The sequence below is a fragment of the Mobula hypostoma genome, chromosome 6 (genome assembly GCF_963921235.1).
Source record: "Mobula hypostoma chromosome 6, sMobHyp1.1, whole genome shotgun sequence".
NCBI lineage: Eukaryota > Metazoa > Chordata > Chondrichthyes > Myliobatiformes > Myliobatidae > Mobula > Mobula hypostoma.
This window is the reverse complement of record NC_086102.1, coordinates 142,706,912-142,725,916: the sequence shown is the minus strand read 5'-3', so window position 1 is coordinate 142,725,916 and position 19,005 is coordinate 142,706,912. Positions and strand designations below refer to the sequence as shown.

Sequence of the window (19,005 nt, the reverse complement as noted above, 5' to 3'; positions counted from 1 at the left end):
TGGTTAAATGATGTTATGTCATGTTTAAATTTAGAGAAGATTCATTGTTCAATTTCTGAACCTAGGCAAGACTTTAACATTCTGGGGACCTTTTTTTGAATTATTTTCAAAATCTTTGATGTGCTATTAAGTACAGATGTTGGCTAACAATATGTTTTATTATATGATAAGGATTTTTTCCTTTTTTTTTAAACCAAGCAGCTGTTTTTTTTTCTGGTAGTGGGATTAGATTTTTTTATATAACAAAGTATATCTTTTCAATATTATGTTTAAGTTTAATGTATACGGATATGGGGTTATGAAACTATATTTCAATATATTGTAATCGATGTATTATCTTACCGTACTCTGTATTCTTTTATGTAAGAATTCAATAAAAATATTGAAAAAGAAAGAAAAAGAGAAACATCTGCTTGGCCCCTAACAACCTGCTAGCCTTCTCGATCACCATTCCAGTAAAATCTGTCCCCTGATCTGACTCAAGGCCAGCCAGCACTCCCCATCTAGGTATCACCTCCTCAGCTAGCGCATGGGCTACCCCACTCAGCAGAACAATCCCAATACAGGAATACTTCCACCCACAATGGTGAAGTATTCAGTGATCACCAAGCAATACCATTTACCCCAACTGGGGTAATAAACCTGTAAGATCCCTCTGAAGTTGTTCCCATAGACCTTTAGGCCTGATGTCCTAGTTGGACTTCAACCGTTTTTTCTGGGTCACACTAGGTGGGCAACAAGCTATACACTGTTGGCAGAATTTAGCAATATCTCTCCTCGTCCCAGGCACCAGCAGCATTTTTCTAGCTGGGTCCTCATCTTATTCCACCTTATGTGAGTTAAATCATGGCAGGTTTAAACAATGCATGCCAAATGCAACCTGGGGCTATCAAATGTTCACCTTCTCCCCACATCCCATTTTCCTATCACACTGTTCCCAAATTCACTTTCCCTCTGACAATGCCTCCCCTTGTATTGCCTTTAAATCTTCATCACTTCATCTACTGGGACTGGACCAGGTTCCTACACATTTGCCTTAACTGCCTGATTAACAAATGCTTAGGGGTATCTATCCTTCTGTGTGTCTTAATTGTAATGACTGCTGCTTCCTGTGCAGTTCAGCAACTCCAACTAACTCCTTTACTTCATGTTGTATATGCCCTCCTGACAACCCTGGAAAGAACCCCATCCACCAATTACTAAACACCCCAATCCCCTGTTACCCGACACCAAACTTCTCACATTCCTATCTTTCTTCTTACCACAACTTATGGTCACAGTCGACTGTGGGTTTATCCCCATACCTCACAGGATGGTATTTTAAACATACTCATCCAACCAGGAGCAATCCAGTGGGGTATCCTGCCAACTACACCAATTAGAGGAGCAAACTAAAAGGCCACATGGAGTTAAGGTTCGAAACTGCAGGCGATTTATTAAGAAGTAGTGCATAGCAGGAGATCAGTCAAAGCTGATCTACTCGACCATGAACCCAGTACAACTTTTACATTCTCAGTTTACAAGATTACCAGCAAAATTGCTCTTTGATAAAAGAATGGTGGCTGCAGGAAAGCACAAGTTACAGACTAGGCTCTGATTACAGAATAAAATTATTATCCACAGATCTAACAGCAAATCCATTTTTTATTATAGGAATGGGTGCACACTATAACACAATTAGTGAAGTTCCTGAAATGTGTGTTGTCACTCCTGCATTCCATTTCTCTACGTCTGGTCTTTGTGGATTGGTTACCACATTAGCACAATCCACATCCCATTTACTAGTTATCAGCCCTCACTAGTCTTTCCTCTACAATAATGCTGCAATCTCAATAAATCAAAATCTCTTGTTGTCTTACAGGGTTTTAAGGTGGGGTAACAGCTTGTTTTAACAAGACAATTACTCAACAGCATGTAAATCTTAATTTCATATCCATAGGGGCAACAACGGCCTGACTTGGGGCCTTGGGGGAGTGGGGGAATTAGAGGCTGGAGAGAACCCTTGCAGTTTTTTAAAAACCTGCTTACTTTGAGTTTTGATCCTACACATTCAATGTCAAAAAGCAGAGGAGACTGGCTGGTTAGGAAATTTCTGACATAGTGCATGGAGATGGAAATAGTTTCATTTGTAGTGAATTTTAACTTGTAGTGAAATATGAGTTATTCTAATTCAATTCTGTTGACTCAATAGGATCTAGAATTAGTATGGTACATGGGTACTCTTAAATAGAACAAAGTTTATCTACAACTATTTAGGAAAGTGTTCAGCAAAAAGCAATCTTTATTTAGACTGATAGTTTCTGACTATTGTTAGCATGGTTTCCTAACACGCATTTCTATCGATATAATAAATGCAGCCCTTCACTGACCAAAACTTAAGGCCTTCGGCAATGTACAATTTCTCCATCATTCAAACAGTTCATGAATGATCCATGCAGTAATAAATGCTTTCCCATTTTACCGCTTAGTAATTCCAGTTAAAAGAATACACTAATATTAACAAATGGATAAGCATCAAATTCCATCTGATAAGTTACAAATCACCACCATCCAACTTGTGCTGAATTATTTCTTAAGTCATTATCTGCAAGGTATGGACCCAGTTGTTAAAACTACAATTCTCACCCCAAGTTTCCCAATCAACATAAATAGCTATCATCTCATCTTCCTTTAATGTCCTGGAAAATTATCCCAGAGCCTTAATACTCTCAAGCTGAACCAAGCAGATTTTATTTGTATTATAGCCCTGGATAGGCAGAATTCAAATAATATTTTTCAATTATTTTCCATACTTGTTTATCACCAATGATTTAAATACATGGTGCACTGTTTCTGTAGATCCCCACAACTTCAAACATACAATTTGGGAAGCATTCTGTTCAATTTTTGCCCATTTGATTCACCTCATACCTCTGAAATTTAGTGCTTCTAATTAAGCTTATATGGCCTGCCTTAATGTCACCACCAAACTTAGGTATCAGAGCTCAAAGCCATATATCAGCGCATTGGAATGCCATTGTCTCTACATTGCCATGGTTGGCATGCAACCGCAATAGTCCTACAAGAATTTGGGGAAAACACTGTGGAATCACACAGAGCAATTGTGTTCAAATGCTGCAGAGCCATGTACTGCAAGTGTGCACAATGTGATTGCAATCAAACTGTAATCTCTCTGTCTCACATACAAATTCTTCCAGACAATCAACATGGCTAAGAGAAAAAAAAACATCATCATGCGCTGAAAAGTATAGAACCCTGGACTCCATGTGGTACCCAGTAGTCAAGAAGAACATTATGCATTAGTGGTGGGTCTGCAAATTTGGATTACTGGCTCTTTTATTCATCAATGTGGTGTCAGAATTAAGTTTTTTTTTTAAATAAAAGGACACCTTAAGCTTTGATAAATGACAGTTTGCTACCAAAATGGTATGGACAGAGTTCTGACTCTGAGCCTGTAAGAAAACATAATTGAAAACAGTGGTGCAAGAGAGGAAGAAAAGTCAGTAAAGTTCAGCAACAAACTTAACACGTTTCACTGTCAAATATATTTAAAAATCTGAAGAGGAAACAGACAAGGATTCTTTTCTTGATTGATGAAAGGAAACAGATTAAATTCCAAAGATGAGTATAAAATCCTCAAGGATCAGTAGTGGGTCCAATGTTGTTTGTCATATATATTAACGATCTGGATGATGGGGTAGTAAATTGGATTAGTAAGTACGCAGCTCATATCAAGATAGGTGGTGTTGTGGATGATGAGGTAGGTTTTCAAAACTTGCAGAGAGATTTAGGCCAGTTAGAAGAGTGGGTTGAAAGATGGCAGATGGAGTTTAATGCTGAAAAATGTGAGGTGCTACATTTTGGTAGAATTAATCAAAATAGGACATACATGGTAAATGGTAGAGCATTAAAGAATGCTTTAGAACAGAGGGATCTAGGAATAATGGTGCATAGTTCCCTGAAGATGGAATCTCATGTGGATAGGGTGGTAAAGAAAGCTTTTGGTATGCTGGCCTTTGTTAAATCAGAGCATTGAGTATAGGAGTTGGGATGTGGGCCTTTGTTAAATCAGAACATTGAGTATAGGAGTTGGGATGTAATGTTGAATTTGTATAAGGCATTGGTAAGGCCAAATCTGGAGTATTGTGTACAGTCACCGAATTATAGGAAGGATGTCAATAAAATTGAGAGAGTACAGAGGAGGTTTACTAAGATGTTGCCTGGGTTTCATCTCCTAAGTTACAGAGTAAGGTTGAACAAGTTAGGTCTTTATTCTTTGGAGTGTAGAAGGTTGAGGGGAGACTTGATAGAGGTGTTTAAAATTATGAGGGGGATTGATAGAGTTGACATGGTTAGACTTTTTCCATTGAGAGTGGGGAAGATTCAAACAAGACGGCATGGGTTGAGAATTAGAGGACAAAAGTTTAGGGGTAACATGAGGGGGAACTTCTTTACTCAGAGAGTGGTAGCTGTGTAGAACGAGCTTCCAGCAGAAGTGGTTGAGGCAGGTTCGATGTTGTCATTTAAAGTTAAATTGGATAGATATATGGACAGGAAAGGAATGGAGAGTTATGGGCTGAGTGCAGGTCGGTGGGAATAGGATAGGGTAAGAGTTCGGCACAGACTAGGAGGGCCGAGATGGCCTGTTTCCATGCTGTAATTGTTATATGGTTATAAATAAGGCACTGCCAATGAGTTCAAAGCCCATTATATTAATATTCATGCATCACCAACATGGAACATCACAGTTCTTGCCAATAGAACTGACATCAAGTAAACATATTACAGACATGAAGGGTGAACAAGGACAGAAATAGAGCATTTAGCCCCTCAAGCCAAATCCACCATTTGATAAGATCAGGGCAGATCTGTCACTTAATACCACATTGGTCCTCGGGCTCACACCTAAATTAAAACAAATCAATTTACTCCAGATTTGAAATTAACAACTGCTCTATGTAAGAAAAATCCAAATTTCAACCACCCTTTACAGTTGAGGAAGTTCCCTATTTTAACTCTGAACTCTAATTGAAACTGTTTCTGATGATTGTGAAGTTCAAGCCACATTCCAAAAATTAGAGCTAAACTTAAGTCTACCTGAGCTAGTCTCATTTGCCTCTATTTAGCCCATATTCCTCTAAAACTTTCCTGTCCATATACCTGTCTAAATGTCTTCTGAATATTGCAACTGTACCCACCTCTACAGCTTCCTCTAACATCGCTACCCATCCCTAATTATGTGGGTGGAGGTGGTATGAGCTACTTCCTTGAGCCCAAACTTAGTGCATTGTTAAAAATGAAACACACAGTGTACACATACTGCTGGTGGAGAGTGAATATTTTGATTGATGGATGGGACGTTAGTCAAGCAGTTAGTATATTTCTGAGAGCTGTTAAGTCTCTCCAGTGCTACTGAAGTTCTGCTTTGAAAATACTCGAACACATTTGGGGTGTCAGAAAGTGAATCCTTTCCAAAAGAATACACACCTTACTTATCTTGGTAAGAATAGAAATTACATAGGTGGCCCAGTTAAGTTTTGAATACATTGTAAGCATTAGGATAATGGCGATAGAGGTGTTGATGATGGAGATGCTGTTCAACCTCAGTGAAAAGTGTTAAGGCCCTCTTGTGTAGGAGGCTGTCATCACCAATGTGACATGAACATTACCTGTCCATGAATGATTGTTGTTCAGGTCTTGCAGTAGGCAGATACAACTGTTTCATTGTCTAAAGAGCTGGTATTGAAACTCTGTGCAATCAATGTGCATCCCATTTCTGCCTCTACGATGGATAGCAGGGTGTTGATAAACAAGCTGATAATAACTATGTATAAGTTACCGCCATTAGTACCTGCTGTAACAGTGTCCTGGGGACAAGATAATTATCTTCCACGAATCTTAATTCTGTTCTTTTCTACAAAATGCATCTTCAACCAGATGAGAGTTTGCTATCGACTTTAATCAACACACAAAATGTGCTGAGTAGCTCAGCGATTCAGTTGGCATCTATGGAGGAGAATAAACAGTCAACATTTAGAGCCAAGACCTTTCATCAGGAGTGTTTATTCCCCTCCATAGACGCTACCGATTTGCATTTTGTGTGTGTTACTCAGATCCAACATCTGCAGAATCTCATGTTTATAATCTCTCCTTGAGGGCTAACTCTGAAATAATACATTTTGTCAAGCCCTGTCATACTTGCATCACATATGAATGAGCTCTGGAAGTCAATGCTTCTGACGAGGTTTTGCAGTAACCTGAGCAATACCCAAACTGAACTCTACAGCTGGGTGTTGCTTGATAACATGACTGACAATATCTACCATTATCTTGAGGATGACTGAGAGAAGACCTATTGAACAATGATTGTCCACCACCGACTTGTCAAGCCTAATATTAATGAAGGAATGGATGAAGGGTTCAGCAGTAGTCCTGGTGCTGGAGAAGCAATGGGAGTCAGTGGCAAAGTTCAGAGGTCAATCTAATTTTTTAAAAAATCAGACAATAAAGAAAGAGATGAAGCCATTGGCTAGGGCAAAAATACTTTGTATCAGAGAATGAAAAATTAACCTGATCTGTTCTTGCTTAAAGTCTCAGCAACTTTTCCCTCCCTGCATTTCACTGACTTCTCTGTGTACTAATTAATTACTTATTCTTTCACCTTCATGTGTTTCATAGTCATAATCATATATTGATGCCTTCTCTACATGGTCTTGGAATCTTGAGACCCCCATCATAGAATCCTTCCGTCTTGTTTGTGGTCCAAGTGAACTTTGTTTCTAAGTATTCATCACAATTTTCCAACACAACTGTTCATTGCCAAAACATTATTTTAAACTTTAAAACCTCTAATAGTTGAGTTTTCATTCTAACAAATTAATGAAATTCATTTCTGAATAATGAAATATAATTTTACTAGTCAAAATGCGGAAAAGAACTCTGACCTTTGAAATAACAAGATCTCTTACATTTAACAATATACTTCAGTGTTGATAGCATCAAAATGCACATAATAATGATACTCAGATTCAGACAAAAAGATGCATTAACAAAAAGATGCATTTTCAGTAGAAACACACAAAATGCTGGAGGATATCTTGATAAAAGGGTCTCAGCCAAAATGCTGGTTGTTCATTTCCCTCCATAGATGCTGCCTGACCTGCTGTGTTCCTCCAGCATTTCATGCATTGCTCCTGATTTTCAGCATCTGCAGTCTTTTCATTTCAAATGGTCAAGTTTTGTAATGTCGAGATTTTGATGTTTGTGATTAAAATGACCTGGAACAAAGTGTTTGGTCACTTTCATCACAAGTTTCTTTAAAAAAAAATCACAAAAGTACAAAACTCGATTGCTTAATGTGAATCTTCTTTCCAAACCACACAAATCACATCTCAGTGTCTTATCAAGTGTGTATTTTAGCTACCATTCTGTATCAAGACCTTTTAATTTCAATTTGTCTTATTTATTTTCTTTTTCCCTCCTTTGACTTCTATCAACATTTTCATTCTTGTTCCTTTCATGCAGTCTACCTCCCACAAATTCCTACCTCTACCATTCAGTACTCCTCAACCACTTCTAAAATTCTGCTGTCCCAGCAGACTTGGACAAGACAAGCAAATATAAAATGTAGCACTCCCTGTATTTAAGGAAGAATACCGCAATACACTCAGTGACCACTTTATTAGGTTGACCTGCTCGTTAATGCAAATATCTTATCAGTCAACTATGTGGCAGCAACTCAATGCATAAAAGCATACAGACTTAAGAGGTTCGGTTGTTGTTCAGACCAGACAGCAGAATGGAAAGAAATGTGATCTAAGTGACTTTAACTGTGGAATGATTGTTGGTGCCAGATGATGTGACCTGAGCATCTCAGAAACTACTGATTTTCACACACAGTCTCTAGAGTTTACAGAGAATGGGGTGAAAAACAAACCAAAAAAGCATCCAGTAATTGGCAGTTCTGTGGGTGAAAATGCTTTGTTAATGAGAGATATCAGAGGAGAACAGCCAGACTGGTTCAAGCTGACAACTCAAATAACCATACACTACAATAGTGGTATGCAGAAGAGCATCTTTGAATGCACAACACATCAAACCTTGAAGTGGATGGGCAGAAGGCTATAAATGCACACTCAATGGCCCCTTTATTAGGAATAGTAGGTACCTATTAAAGTGTCCACTGTGTGTATGTTTGCTAGAATAAAATTGGTGGGCTAATTACATTAATTAGTTTTTATGGGCCACTATAGAACTTCACGTGGAATAGACTTGTGTTTAAACCTTCGAGAAAGCTACAGGATGGTTGACGAAGGTAGTGTGTTTGATGTTCAGTAAGAATCTTTGACAAGGTTGCACATGTCAAGTTAGAAAAAACGTAATCCCATAGAAAAAGAGAAGCCGAAATCTGATGTGTCGGTACTTCAGTGGAGTAAAGGAAATTACAGTGGCATGAGAGAGGAACTGGCCAAAGTTGACTGGAAAGAGACACTGGTGGGAAAGACAGCACAGCAGCAGTGGCTGGAGTTTATGCGAGAAATGAGGAAGGTGCAAGACAGGTATATTCCAAAACAGAAGAAATTTTCGAGTGGAAAAAGGATGCAACCGTGGTTGACAAGAGAAGTCAAAGCCAAAGTTAAAGCAAAAGAGAGGGCATACAAGGAAGCAAAAATTAGTGGGAAGAGAGAATATTGGGAAGTTTTTAAAACCTTACAAAAGGAAACCAAGAAGGTCAGTAAGAGAGAAAAGATTAACTATGAAAGGAAGCTAGCAAATAATATCGAAGAGGATACTAAAAGCTTTTTCAAGTATATAAAGAGTAAAAGACAGGTGAGAGTAGATATAGGACCGATAGAAAATGATACTGGAGAAATTGTAATGGGAGATGAGGAGATGGCAGAGGAACTGAACAAGTATTTTGCATCAGTCTTCACTGAGGAAGACAGCAGGATACCGGACACTCAAGGGTGGCAGGGAAGAGAAGTGTGCGCAGTCACAATTACGACAGAGAAAGTACTCAGGAAGCTGAATAGGCTAAAGGTCGATACATCTCCTGGACCAGATGGAATGCACCCTCGTGTTCTGAAGGAAGTAGCTGTGGAGATTGCGGAGGCATTAGCGATGGTCTTTCAAAAGTCGATAGATTCTGGCATGGTTCCGGAGGACTGGAAGATTGCAAATGTCACTCCGCTATTTAAGAAGGGGGCAAGGAAGCAAAAAGGAAATTATAGACCTGTTAGCTTGACATCGGTGGTTGGGAAGTTGTTGGAGTCGATTGTCAAGGATGAGGTTACAGAGTACCTGGAGGCATATGACAAGATAGGCAGAACTCAGCATGGATTCCTTAAAGGAAAATCCTGCCTGACAAACCTATTACAATTTTTTGAGGAAATTACCAGTAGGCTAGACAAGGGAAATGCAGTGGATGTTGTATATTTGGATTTTCAGAAGGCCTTTGACAAGGTGCCACACATGAGGCTACTTAACAAGATAAGAGCCCATGAAATTACGGGAAAGTTACATACGTAGATAGAACGTTGGCTGATTGGCAGGAAATAGAGAGTGGGAATAAAGGGATCCTATTCTGGTTGGCTGCTGGTTACCAGTGGTGTTCCGCAGGGATCAGTGTTGGGGCCGCTTCTTTTTACATTGTACATCAACGATTTAGATTATGGAATAGATGGCTTTGTGGCTAAGTTTGCTGACGATACGAAGATAGGTGGGGGGGGGGCCGGTAGTGCTGAGGAAACGGAGAGTCTGCAGAGAGACTTGGATAGATTGGAAGAATGGGCAGAGAAGTGGCAAATGAAATACAATGTTGGAAAGTGTATGGTTATGCACTTTGGCAGAAAAAATAAACGGGCAGACTATTATTTAAATGGGGAAAGAATTCAAAGTTCTGAGATGCAACGGGACTTGGGAGTCCTCGTACAGGATACCCTTAAAGTTAACCTCCAGGTTGAGTCAGTAGTGAAGAAGGCAAATGCAATGTTGGCATTCATTTCTAGAGGAATAGAGTATAGGAGCAGGGGTGTGATGTTGAGGCTCTACATGGCGCTGGTGAGACCTCACTTGGAGTACTGTGGGCAGTTTTGGTCTCCTTATTTAAGAAAGGATGTGCTGACGTCGGAGAGGGTACAGAGAAGATTCACTAGAATGATTCCGGGAATGAGAGGGTTAACATATGAGGAACGTTTATCCGCTCTTGGACTGTATTCCTTGGAGTTTAGAAGAATGAGGGGAGACCTCATAGAAACATTTCGAATGTTAAAAGGCATGGACAGAGTGGATGTGGCCAAGTTGTTTCCCATGATGGGGGAGTCTAGTACGAGAGGGCATGACTTAAGGATTGAAGGGCACCCTTTCAGAACAGAAATGCGAAGAAATTTTTTTAGTCAGAGGGTGGTGAATCTATGGAATTTGTTGCCACGGGCAGCAGTGGAGGCCAAGTCATTGGGTGTCTTTAAGGCAGATATTAATAGGTATCTGAGTAGCCAGGGCATCAAAGGTTATGGTGAGAAGGCAGGGGAGTGGGACTAAATAGGAGAAAATGGATCAGCTCATGATAAAATGGCGGAGCAGACTTGATGGGCCAAATGGCCTACTTCTGCTACTTTGTCTTATGGTCTTAAATCAGGAGAGAGCTACAAATTGGACGGAAAAATAGATCATTCAGACCCCTCAAAATTCAACCTTCTGTTTTATATATTATACAATAACTAATTCCTATTATAATTGTAGGGAACATGATAGAGAGGGCAACAGAATTGACTGATTGATGATGAGGAAAACCTTAAAATACAGGGGGAGGGAAAGAGAGAGACAAAGAGATTTGTATATTTGTAAAGCATGATATACAGGACTATGGCCACTCCAACCTCTTTGCAATGAAATGTTGTCAGCTACACTATTCACAATGCCAGCTTATCACTGTGTCATTGACAAATGTCTTATAAGTGTGGCAAATATTTGTGATATCACATAGATGCTTCCTGAACCTTTTGAGTCACATCCTGCTCCCCATAATCTGTACTCTGTGCACGCTGTGTCTCGGCTGCCAATTTCCAAAAAATTGCCTTTGCTTTCATCAGCTTCAATTGAAGCTGATAGGTTAACTCATTACATCCATGGTCAATAATATACAATCCCTCCAAGTACAGCAACGCCTAGATTTTAAAATTTGTAACTTTTGAGTTGAAGAAAAATTAATGGCTGCTCTCCGTCAACACTAGTTCCACTGCCCTCTTTGATTTCTGTTCTAGCCTAATCATGGGACAATTTACAGTGACCAATTAACCTACGAACCACTAAGTATTTGGATTGTGGGAAGAAACTGGAGCACCCGGAGGAAACCCGTGTAATCACGAGGAGTACGTACAAACTTCTTACAGACAGTGATGAAATAATCTCTGAGTTCCAAAGCCCCAGGCCGTAATTGCGTCACGCTAACCATTACAGTACCATGGCACCCACCTGTACCGCTTCCTCTGACAGTTCCTCCATGTAACAACCCCCTTCTGCATCAACTAATTGCCTCTTAAATCTTTCCTCACACTTTAAGTTGATCCCTCCATCCTGGGTAAAAAAGAATATCACGCACAATAGTATTTCACTGATGGAGTTCTTACATAAACTGATTGTGTGTGATTGTTTTATACTACTAGAGTCATTCAGCTATACAGCATAGAAAACTTGTCCATGCCAATCAAGCTTCCCAAGTTAACCTCATTTCACTGCGTTTGGCCCATATTCCTCTAAACCAGGGATCCACAACCTGGGGTCCACAGACCCCTCAGTTAATGGTAAGGCTCCACGGCATAAAAGGAGGTTGAGAATGCCTGCTCTAAACCTTTCATATCCAGGTACCTGCCCGAATGTCTTTTAAATTTCGTAGTAGCATCCACCGTTACCATTTCCTATAGCAGCTTGTTCCATCAACTGTGTGTGGAAAAATTTGCCTCTCAAATCCGGTTTAAATTCTTCCGTTTTCACCTTAAACCAGTGTCCTTTAGTTTTGGACACTCTGAACCTGGGGAAAAGCCTATGACCATTCACTGTATCTATGCCCTTCATGATTTCGTATACTGCTCTAATACCTCCCTTCAGCCTCCTACGCTTTATTCTGGTGCCATGAATATTCAGCCTGCAAAACAATGCAATTTATCATTGTAAAAACAACTTAAAACTACAGGCAAATGCGTAAATAAAATCAACTGCAGCTAGAATTCAGACTATATCATTTTGCAAGGCTACAGAAATAAAATGCAAAGCCATAAATATCAAAATGAAACATTACATTTCAGTGGTGCATGTTCATTATTTGATATTTGCTAAAAATAGGTAACACTGAAAGAAATAAATGTTTTTGGTGAATGCTATATCTTTGCAGTTTCATTTATTTTGCTGATGGAAATGAATTTTCTGTCCTTTTATAGGAATAGTACTAATTTAATAGTATCAAACTGAACTAACTCAAGTTGACATAGTACATAAAAGACTGGCATTTACATTGGTTTGAAGTGAAAATGAAAACTTAAAATCTCATAAATAAAACCATAATAATCCCAAATATCCTAAACTACATACTGCATCTTCCTTTTTTTGGCTTTAAAGACAAGTCCAACTTAATTTGAACAAGTCTGAAAAAAAGAGCAAGAGGATGAAGCTATAGCAAGAACAAAGAATGATACAGTGCCCCTTACAACTGCAACATTCTCAAGGAGGCATTTATAGTTGCTTAAGCATTTTAGGAGCATTATCAAGGGTACAATATTGGAAAGCTGATCAGCAGGTTATGCAAAGTCCAACAAAGAGCAATAAAATCAATGACAAGATCATCCATTTAAGGTTTTGTTTGAGGGATGAGTACTGACAAGACCACCAGAGAACATTTCTGACGTTTACTAAAAATTACCAAGTAACTGTCCACTCAAACAGAAAACTGAACACTAACAGCCTTTCACAGCAGATCAAGCGATCAACTGGAAAAAAATTAAAACTTGACAGCCTGCTCAATCCCACCAAATATAATAGGGTCCTTTTCAACTTGGATTGGATAGCCAGGTTCTAATCATGAGAGCATAAATTCCAGTGTCAAAATTTGGGTCTATGATGAGCCAACAGATCTGAGTGTGGCAATGGTTGAGGTAGTCCAGTTTGTATTTATTACCTACAATTAACTTTAATATTTCAACCACTGCCATGCTCAAATTCGTATGCCCAGAATAGATCCAAGGTCAAACCTGGAACTTTTTCTAGTTCTACTGCTAAATCATATTGCCCTATAGATCGCAGGTCAAAACTAAAGTCTTTACTGATCAATATGGCATTTTCATTCCATATTTTATCCTTCCATCAACTAAAACAACCCTTGTCATGAAATCCATGCTGCTCACTTCTGAACTAGTACAACAGTGAAAAGCTGGACTTAGGAACTCAATCAAAATAATAGATTAGAGATAAATAATTTGTACAAACACATACTGATATTCATTCATAAAATCCAATGCGAGACTGTATTATTATTCTAATGATACTGCTAATTTGAATAAAATACAAGTCCATGACAGTGCAAAATTATCAAAGTCTTCTAAATAAATCGTTATATTGTATTGTCACAACAAATGAAACTGTCATTTAGGTACAGTGGACAGAATACAATAATACATCAATACATCCTTTGGGAAAGCATCACTTAGTGATGACCTAAATATCTAACTTTCTTCACTTCATTTAAACTGAAAGATAATGCATACTTTCTACTTTAGTGAATTTATTCTGTTATATTCCACAGAAAACTAATACTGTGAAAGCACAAGGACTTTCAGCACCATGTTAAGAGTAGCTCAAGCATGTATTATTATAAAGCACACAAACCTGAAGGGTTAAGAGCTATAGATAGTTACCTGTTCAGGATTGTATTTGGACAGCACCCCATCTCCATGAAATTCCTCCAGCACATCTTTCAATTTCTTTGAGGAATCTATAAATAAAATTTCAAGAAATAATTATTAACTGAATTGAATCCTAGCACAGAAATATCTGTATACTTCTTTGATCAGTCCCATTCAAATTCTCTTTATTAAAACCCTCCACAGGGGTATATAAACATGATTGAACCACAAATACTTCCATCTCCATCACAAACAGCAGGTACATTAGAGTTCACTTATCTGTCTGATGGATTCTTTATTTCCTCTGAGAAACTGGAAATTAGAAAACTTATTTTAATATTAAAATGATGTCTATTTTTTAATCAAATATTACTCAAAGTTCATCAAGAATACACAATACCTTTGGAATTATAATATTCCAGAAGGATGGCGTAATTTGTCTACAATGTTCTCTGGTGTTTGATGTTTCTACCCTGGAGAACAGATTTGGTTGTCTACTCTCCCTAGGTCTCCCAATTTTAAAAACCTCTATCAGATCTCTCTCAGCCTTCAAACCGTTGGGACAACAATCCAAGTCTGTCCAACCTTTCTTACTAGATGTTACCCAGTAATCCAAGCAACATCCTGATAAATCTCTTCAGCACCCTCTGCACATCCTTCCTAAATCAGACCAGAACTGCATGCAGCATTCCAAGTATGGTTTGACTAAAAAGTTTTATGTAGCTACAGCATGACTTCCTTTTACTCTAATACTCAACATCACTACCGATGAAGGCAATCATGCCATACGCCTTCGTTACTACCAAATGGCCTAATTCTGCTCCTATACCTCATGGTTTTACCCACTTCCATTCCCACTTTCATCGAACTATGAATCTAGATCCCAAAATCCCTCTGTATCTCAATGCTATTAAGGCAGTGGTCCCCAACCGCAAGGCCGCAAAGCATGTGCTATCGGGCCGTGAGGAAACGATATGATTTGGCGATATGAATCAATACGAGTCAGCTGCATCTTTCCTCATTCCCTGTCACACACTGTTGAACTTGAACACAGGGTTGCCAACTGTCCCGTATTAGCTGGGACATTCTGTATTTTGGGCTAAATTGGTTTGTCCCATACGGGACTGCCCTTGTCCCGTATTTCCCCTGCTAAGGTACAGCGTTCCTATGAAACTGTTCATAAGCCGAAATGACGTAAAGCGAAGAAGCAATTACCATTAATTTAGATGGGAAAAATTTTTGAGCATTCCCAGACCCAAAAAACAACCTACCAAATCATATCAAGTAACATATAAAACCTAAAATAATACTAACATATAGTAAAAGCAGGAATGATATGATAAATACACATCTATATAAACTAGAAATAATGTATGTACAGTGTAGTTTCACTTAACAGAATCAGGAAGATTAAGCCAAAACTAATTAGTAGAAAAAAAAATGGCACGTACACGCATGCGCACACAGGTGCCAGCGCAAGGCTTCATGGTCATGGTAGTCTTTCTCGGGGTAAACACAAGTGTCCCATATTTGACTGCTACTCTTGTCCATTATTTGGGAGTGAGAAAGTTGGCAACCCTACTCGAACAACCCCCCCGCCCCCGTCAGCCGGTCCACAAGAATATCAATATTAAACCGGTCCGCGATGCAAAAAAAGTAGGGGACCCCTGTATTAAGGGACCTACCATTAACTGTATACTTTCTCCTTTCATTTGACCTCCCAAAGTGTAGCACCTCATGCTTGCCTGGATTAAACTCCATCTGCCAAGACTCTGCTCATATGTGTAACTCATCTATATTCCATTCTAATCTTTGATGGTCCTTCACACTATACAGAGCGCCACTAATCTTTGTGTCACTTACAAATTTGCTAATCCACCCATTGGACATTTTCATCCAAATCACTGTGGAACACCACTGGTCACAGACCTCCACCCACAAATAACAATCATGCAATCCAACTCTTACTTCTACCGGCAAGCCAGTTCCGAATCCAAACCCGCAATTCTCTCGGAATCCCATGCACCCCTATGTTCTGAATCCTCCTTGTCTCATCGCAATCCACACGCATATTCAAGACTCTTCCACTGACTCCTCCACACATTAAGAGTTTATCATTTCCTTTCTCACTTTAACAGTTTCCTAGCCAGTGCACTCCAGAGACAGCATCTGAATTCAGTTATTTCAGATAATGATTCTGCTCTCTCCAATAAACCCATCTTTTGTTTTACTTGTTCCAACATCACTCGTTTATGCTTTGAACCCTTTTAACGTGTTATCTCTGCTAAATCCCATGTAATCACAGACCTTCCCTTCCGGCATTTCTACTTCTTTACTTTCTCAGTGTTTACTTGAAACCAGTTTCACAAGTTGTTTTCATCAACCTTATCACAAAAACCAAGATTAATAAAAACAGAATGCACATGCTACAGAGCTAATCATTTCTATCCATTATACTTGAGAAACCCCCTATATTTTTTCCTCCACTACACATTTTTATTGGCTCCAGTTTAAAACCTTTTGCCTTCAACATCTTCCAGTTCTGATGTACTGCCTGCCCTGTTGAGCATTTCCATAATTTTCAATTCTTACTTCAGATTTGCACTTTTTGCAAAATTTTATCAGCAATTTATTGAAATATTTCCCCGTGTCTTAACCAGCCATCAACTGTTATCATGATTTCACCTTGATATTAATGGCTACTTACAGAAACCTGTGGATGTGATACTAAATAAAAGCTATATTGAAATATCGCTTGGGTCAACTGATAATACATTAAAACTAATTGAACTTTTGCCTGTATGGAAGCACTTTAGGTGCTTCACCTAACTGCAGAAGTTAAAGGACAGAAGTCTATTTCTCAATGGACTCAGATTTTTGCTGGATTTACACTGAAATCCATGCATTTTTGAGTTAATTTCCAAATATTTCTGGGGATGGTTTGAACCAATTTAATAATACATGTAATGGCACAAATGATGTTCAACAGAACTCCACATTAAATAAGGATCCAATCTGGGATCCATGGAACCCCTTCTTAATGGTTTTGGTCTACGGCATTAAAAAAAAGGGTTGGGCACCGCCAATCTAAGTAATGGTATTGGTATTATACACAGTGAGTGCATCGAATCATATTGTTTTACAATTATGTATTAGTTATCTGCTGCATTACTTTTCAGACACTTAGGAATAAGTTCAATATAATTCTTAATATTAAAGCATCAGACATTTAAAGTAAACAACAGGAATTCTGCAGATGCTGGAAATTCAAGCAACATACATCAAAGTTGCTGGTGAACGCAGCAGGCCATATATACTTCCATCCCCCATCAGGAAGGTCTCAAAGCTCTACGCTTCTTTTTGGATTCCAGACCTAATCAGTTCCGCTCTACCACCACTCTGCTCCGTCTAGCGGAATTAGTCCTTACTCTTAATAATTTCTCCTTTGGCTCCTCCCATTTCCTCCAAACTAAAGGTGTAGCTATGGGCACCCGTATGGGTCCTAGCTATGCCTGCCTTTTAGTTGGGTTTGTGGAACAATCTATGTTCCGTGCCTATTCTGGTATCTGTCCCCCACTTTTCCTTCGCTACATCGACGACTGCGTTGGTGCTGCTTCCTGCACGCATGCAGAACTCGTTGACTTTATTAACTTTGCCTCCAACTTTCACCCTGCCCTCAAGTTTACCTGGTCCATTTCCGACACCTCCCTCCCCTTTCTAGATCTCTCTGTCTCTGGAGACAGCTTATCCACTGATGTCTACTATAAGCCTACTGACTCTCACAGCTATCTGGACTATTCCTCTTCTCACCCTGTCTTTTGTAAAAACGCCATCCCCTTCTCGCAATTCCTCCGTCTCCGCCGCATCTGCTCTCAGGATGAGGCTTTTCATTCTAGGATGAGGGAGATGTCTTCCTTTTTTAAAGAAAGGGGCTTCCCTTCCTCCACTATCAACTCTGCTCTTAAACGCATCTCCCCCATTTCACGTACATCTGCTCTCACTCCATCCTCCCGCCACCCCACTAGGAATAGGGTTCCCCTGGTCCTCACCTACCACCCCACCAGCCTCCGGGTCCAACATATTATTCTCCGTAACTTCCGCCACCTCCAACAGGATCCCACCACTAAGCACATCTTTCCCTCCCCCCCTCTCTCTACATTCCGCAGGGATCGCTCCCTACACAACTCCCTTGTCCATTCGTCCCCGCCATCCCTCCCCACTGATCTCCCTCCTGGCACTTATCCGTGTAAGCGGAACAAGTGCTACACATGCCCTTACACTTCCTCCCTTACCACCATTCAGGGCCCCAAACAGTCCTTCCAGGTGAGGCATCACTTCACCTGTGAGTCGACTGGGGTGATATACTGCGTTCGGTGCTCCCGATGTGGCCTTTTATATATTGGTGAGACCCGATGCAGACTGGGAGACCGCTTTGCTGAACATCTACACTCTGTCCGCCAGAGAAAGCAGGATCTCCCAGTGGCCACACATTTTAATTCCACATCCCATTCCCATTCTGACATGTCTATCCACGGCCTCCTCTACTGTAAAGATGAAGCCACACTCAGGTTGGAGGAACAACACCTTATATTCCGTCTGGGTAGCCTCCAACCTGATGGCATGAACATTGACTTCTCTAACTTCCGCTAGGCCCCACCTCCCCCTCGTACCCCAGCTGTTACTCCTTTTTATACACACATTCTTTCTCTCACTCTCCTTTTTCTCCCTCTGTCCTTCTGAATATACCTCTTGCCCATCCTCTGGGTCACCCCCCCCCGTCTTTCTCCCTAGGCCTCCTGTCCCATGATCCTCTCGTATCCCCTTTTGCCTATCACCTGTCCAGGTCTCGGCTCCATCCCTCCCCCTCCTGTCTTCTCCTATCATTTTGCATCTCCCCCTCCCCCTCCAGCTTTCAAATCCCTTACTCACTCTTCCTTCAGTTAGTCCTGACGAAGGGTCTCGGCCTGAAACGTCGACTGCGCCTCTTCCTATAGATGCTGCTTGGCCTGCTGCGTTCACCAGCAACTTTGATGTATGTTGCAGACATTTAAAGTAGCTGACTTCACTGTAGACACTTTACACTTTATATGTTTAATGCACATTTTATTCCTCA

At 39.9% G+C, this 19,005-nt stretch overlaps 1 protein-coding gene across 4 annotated transcripts in view; it reads right to left on the bottom strand.

Annotated features, from left to right (window-relative positions):
- The window catches only part of LOC134348459 (diacylglycerol kinase beta), a 579,084-nt gene that overhangs the window by 442,524 nt on the left and 117,555 nt on the right, over nt 1-19,005 (bottom strand). For all 4 annotated transcript variants that reach the window (XM_063051878.1, XM_063051881.1, XM_063051880.1 and 1 more), the window contains exon 3: nt 13,905-13,981. In XM_063051878.1, the coding sequence (XP_062907948.1) occupies nt 13,905-13,981 (77 nt within the window). The remainder of the gene's footprint in view (nt 1-13,904; nt 13,982-19,005) is intronic.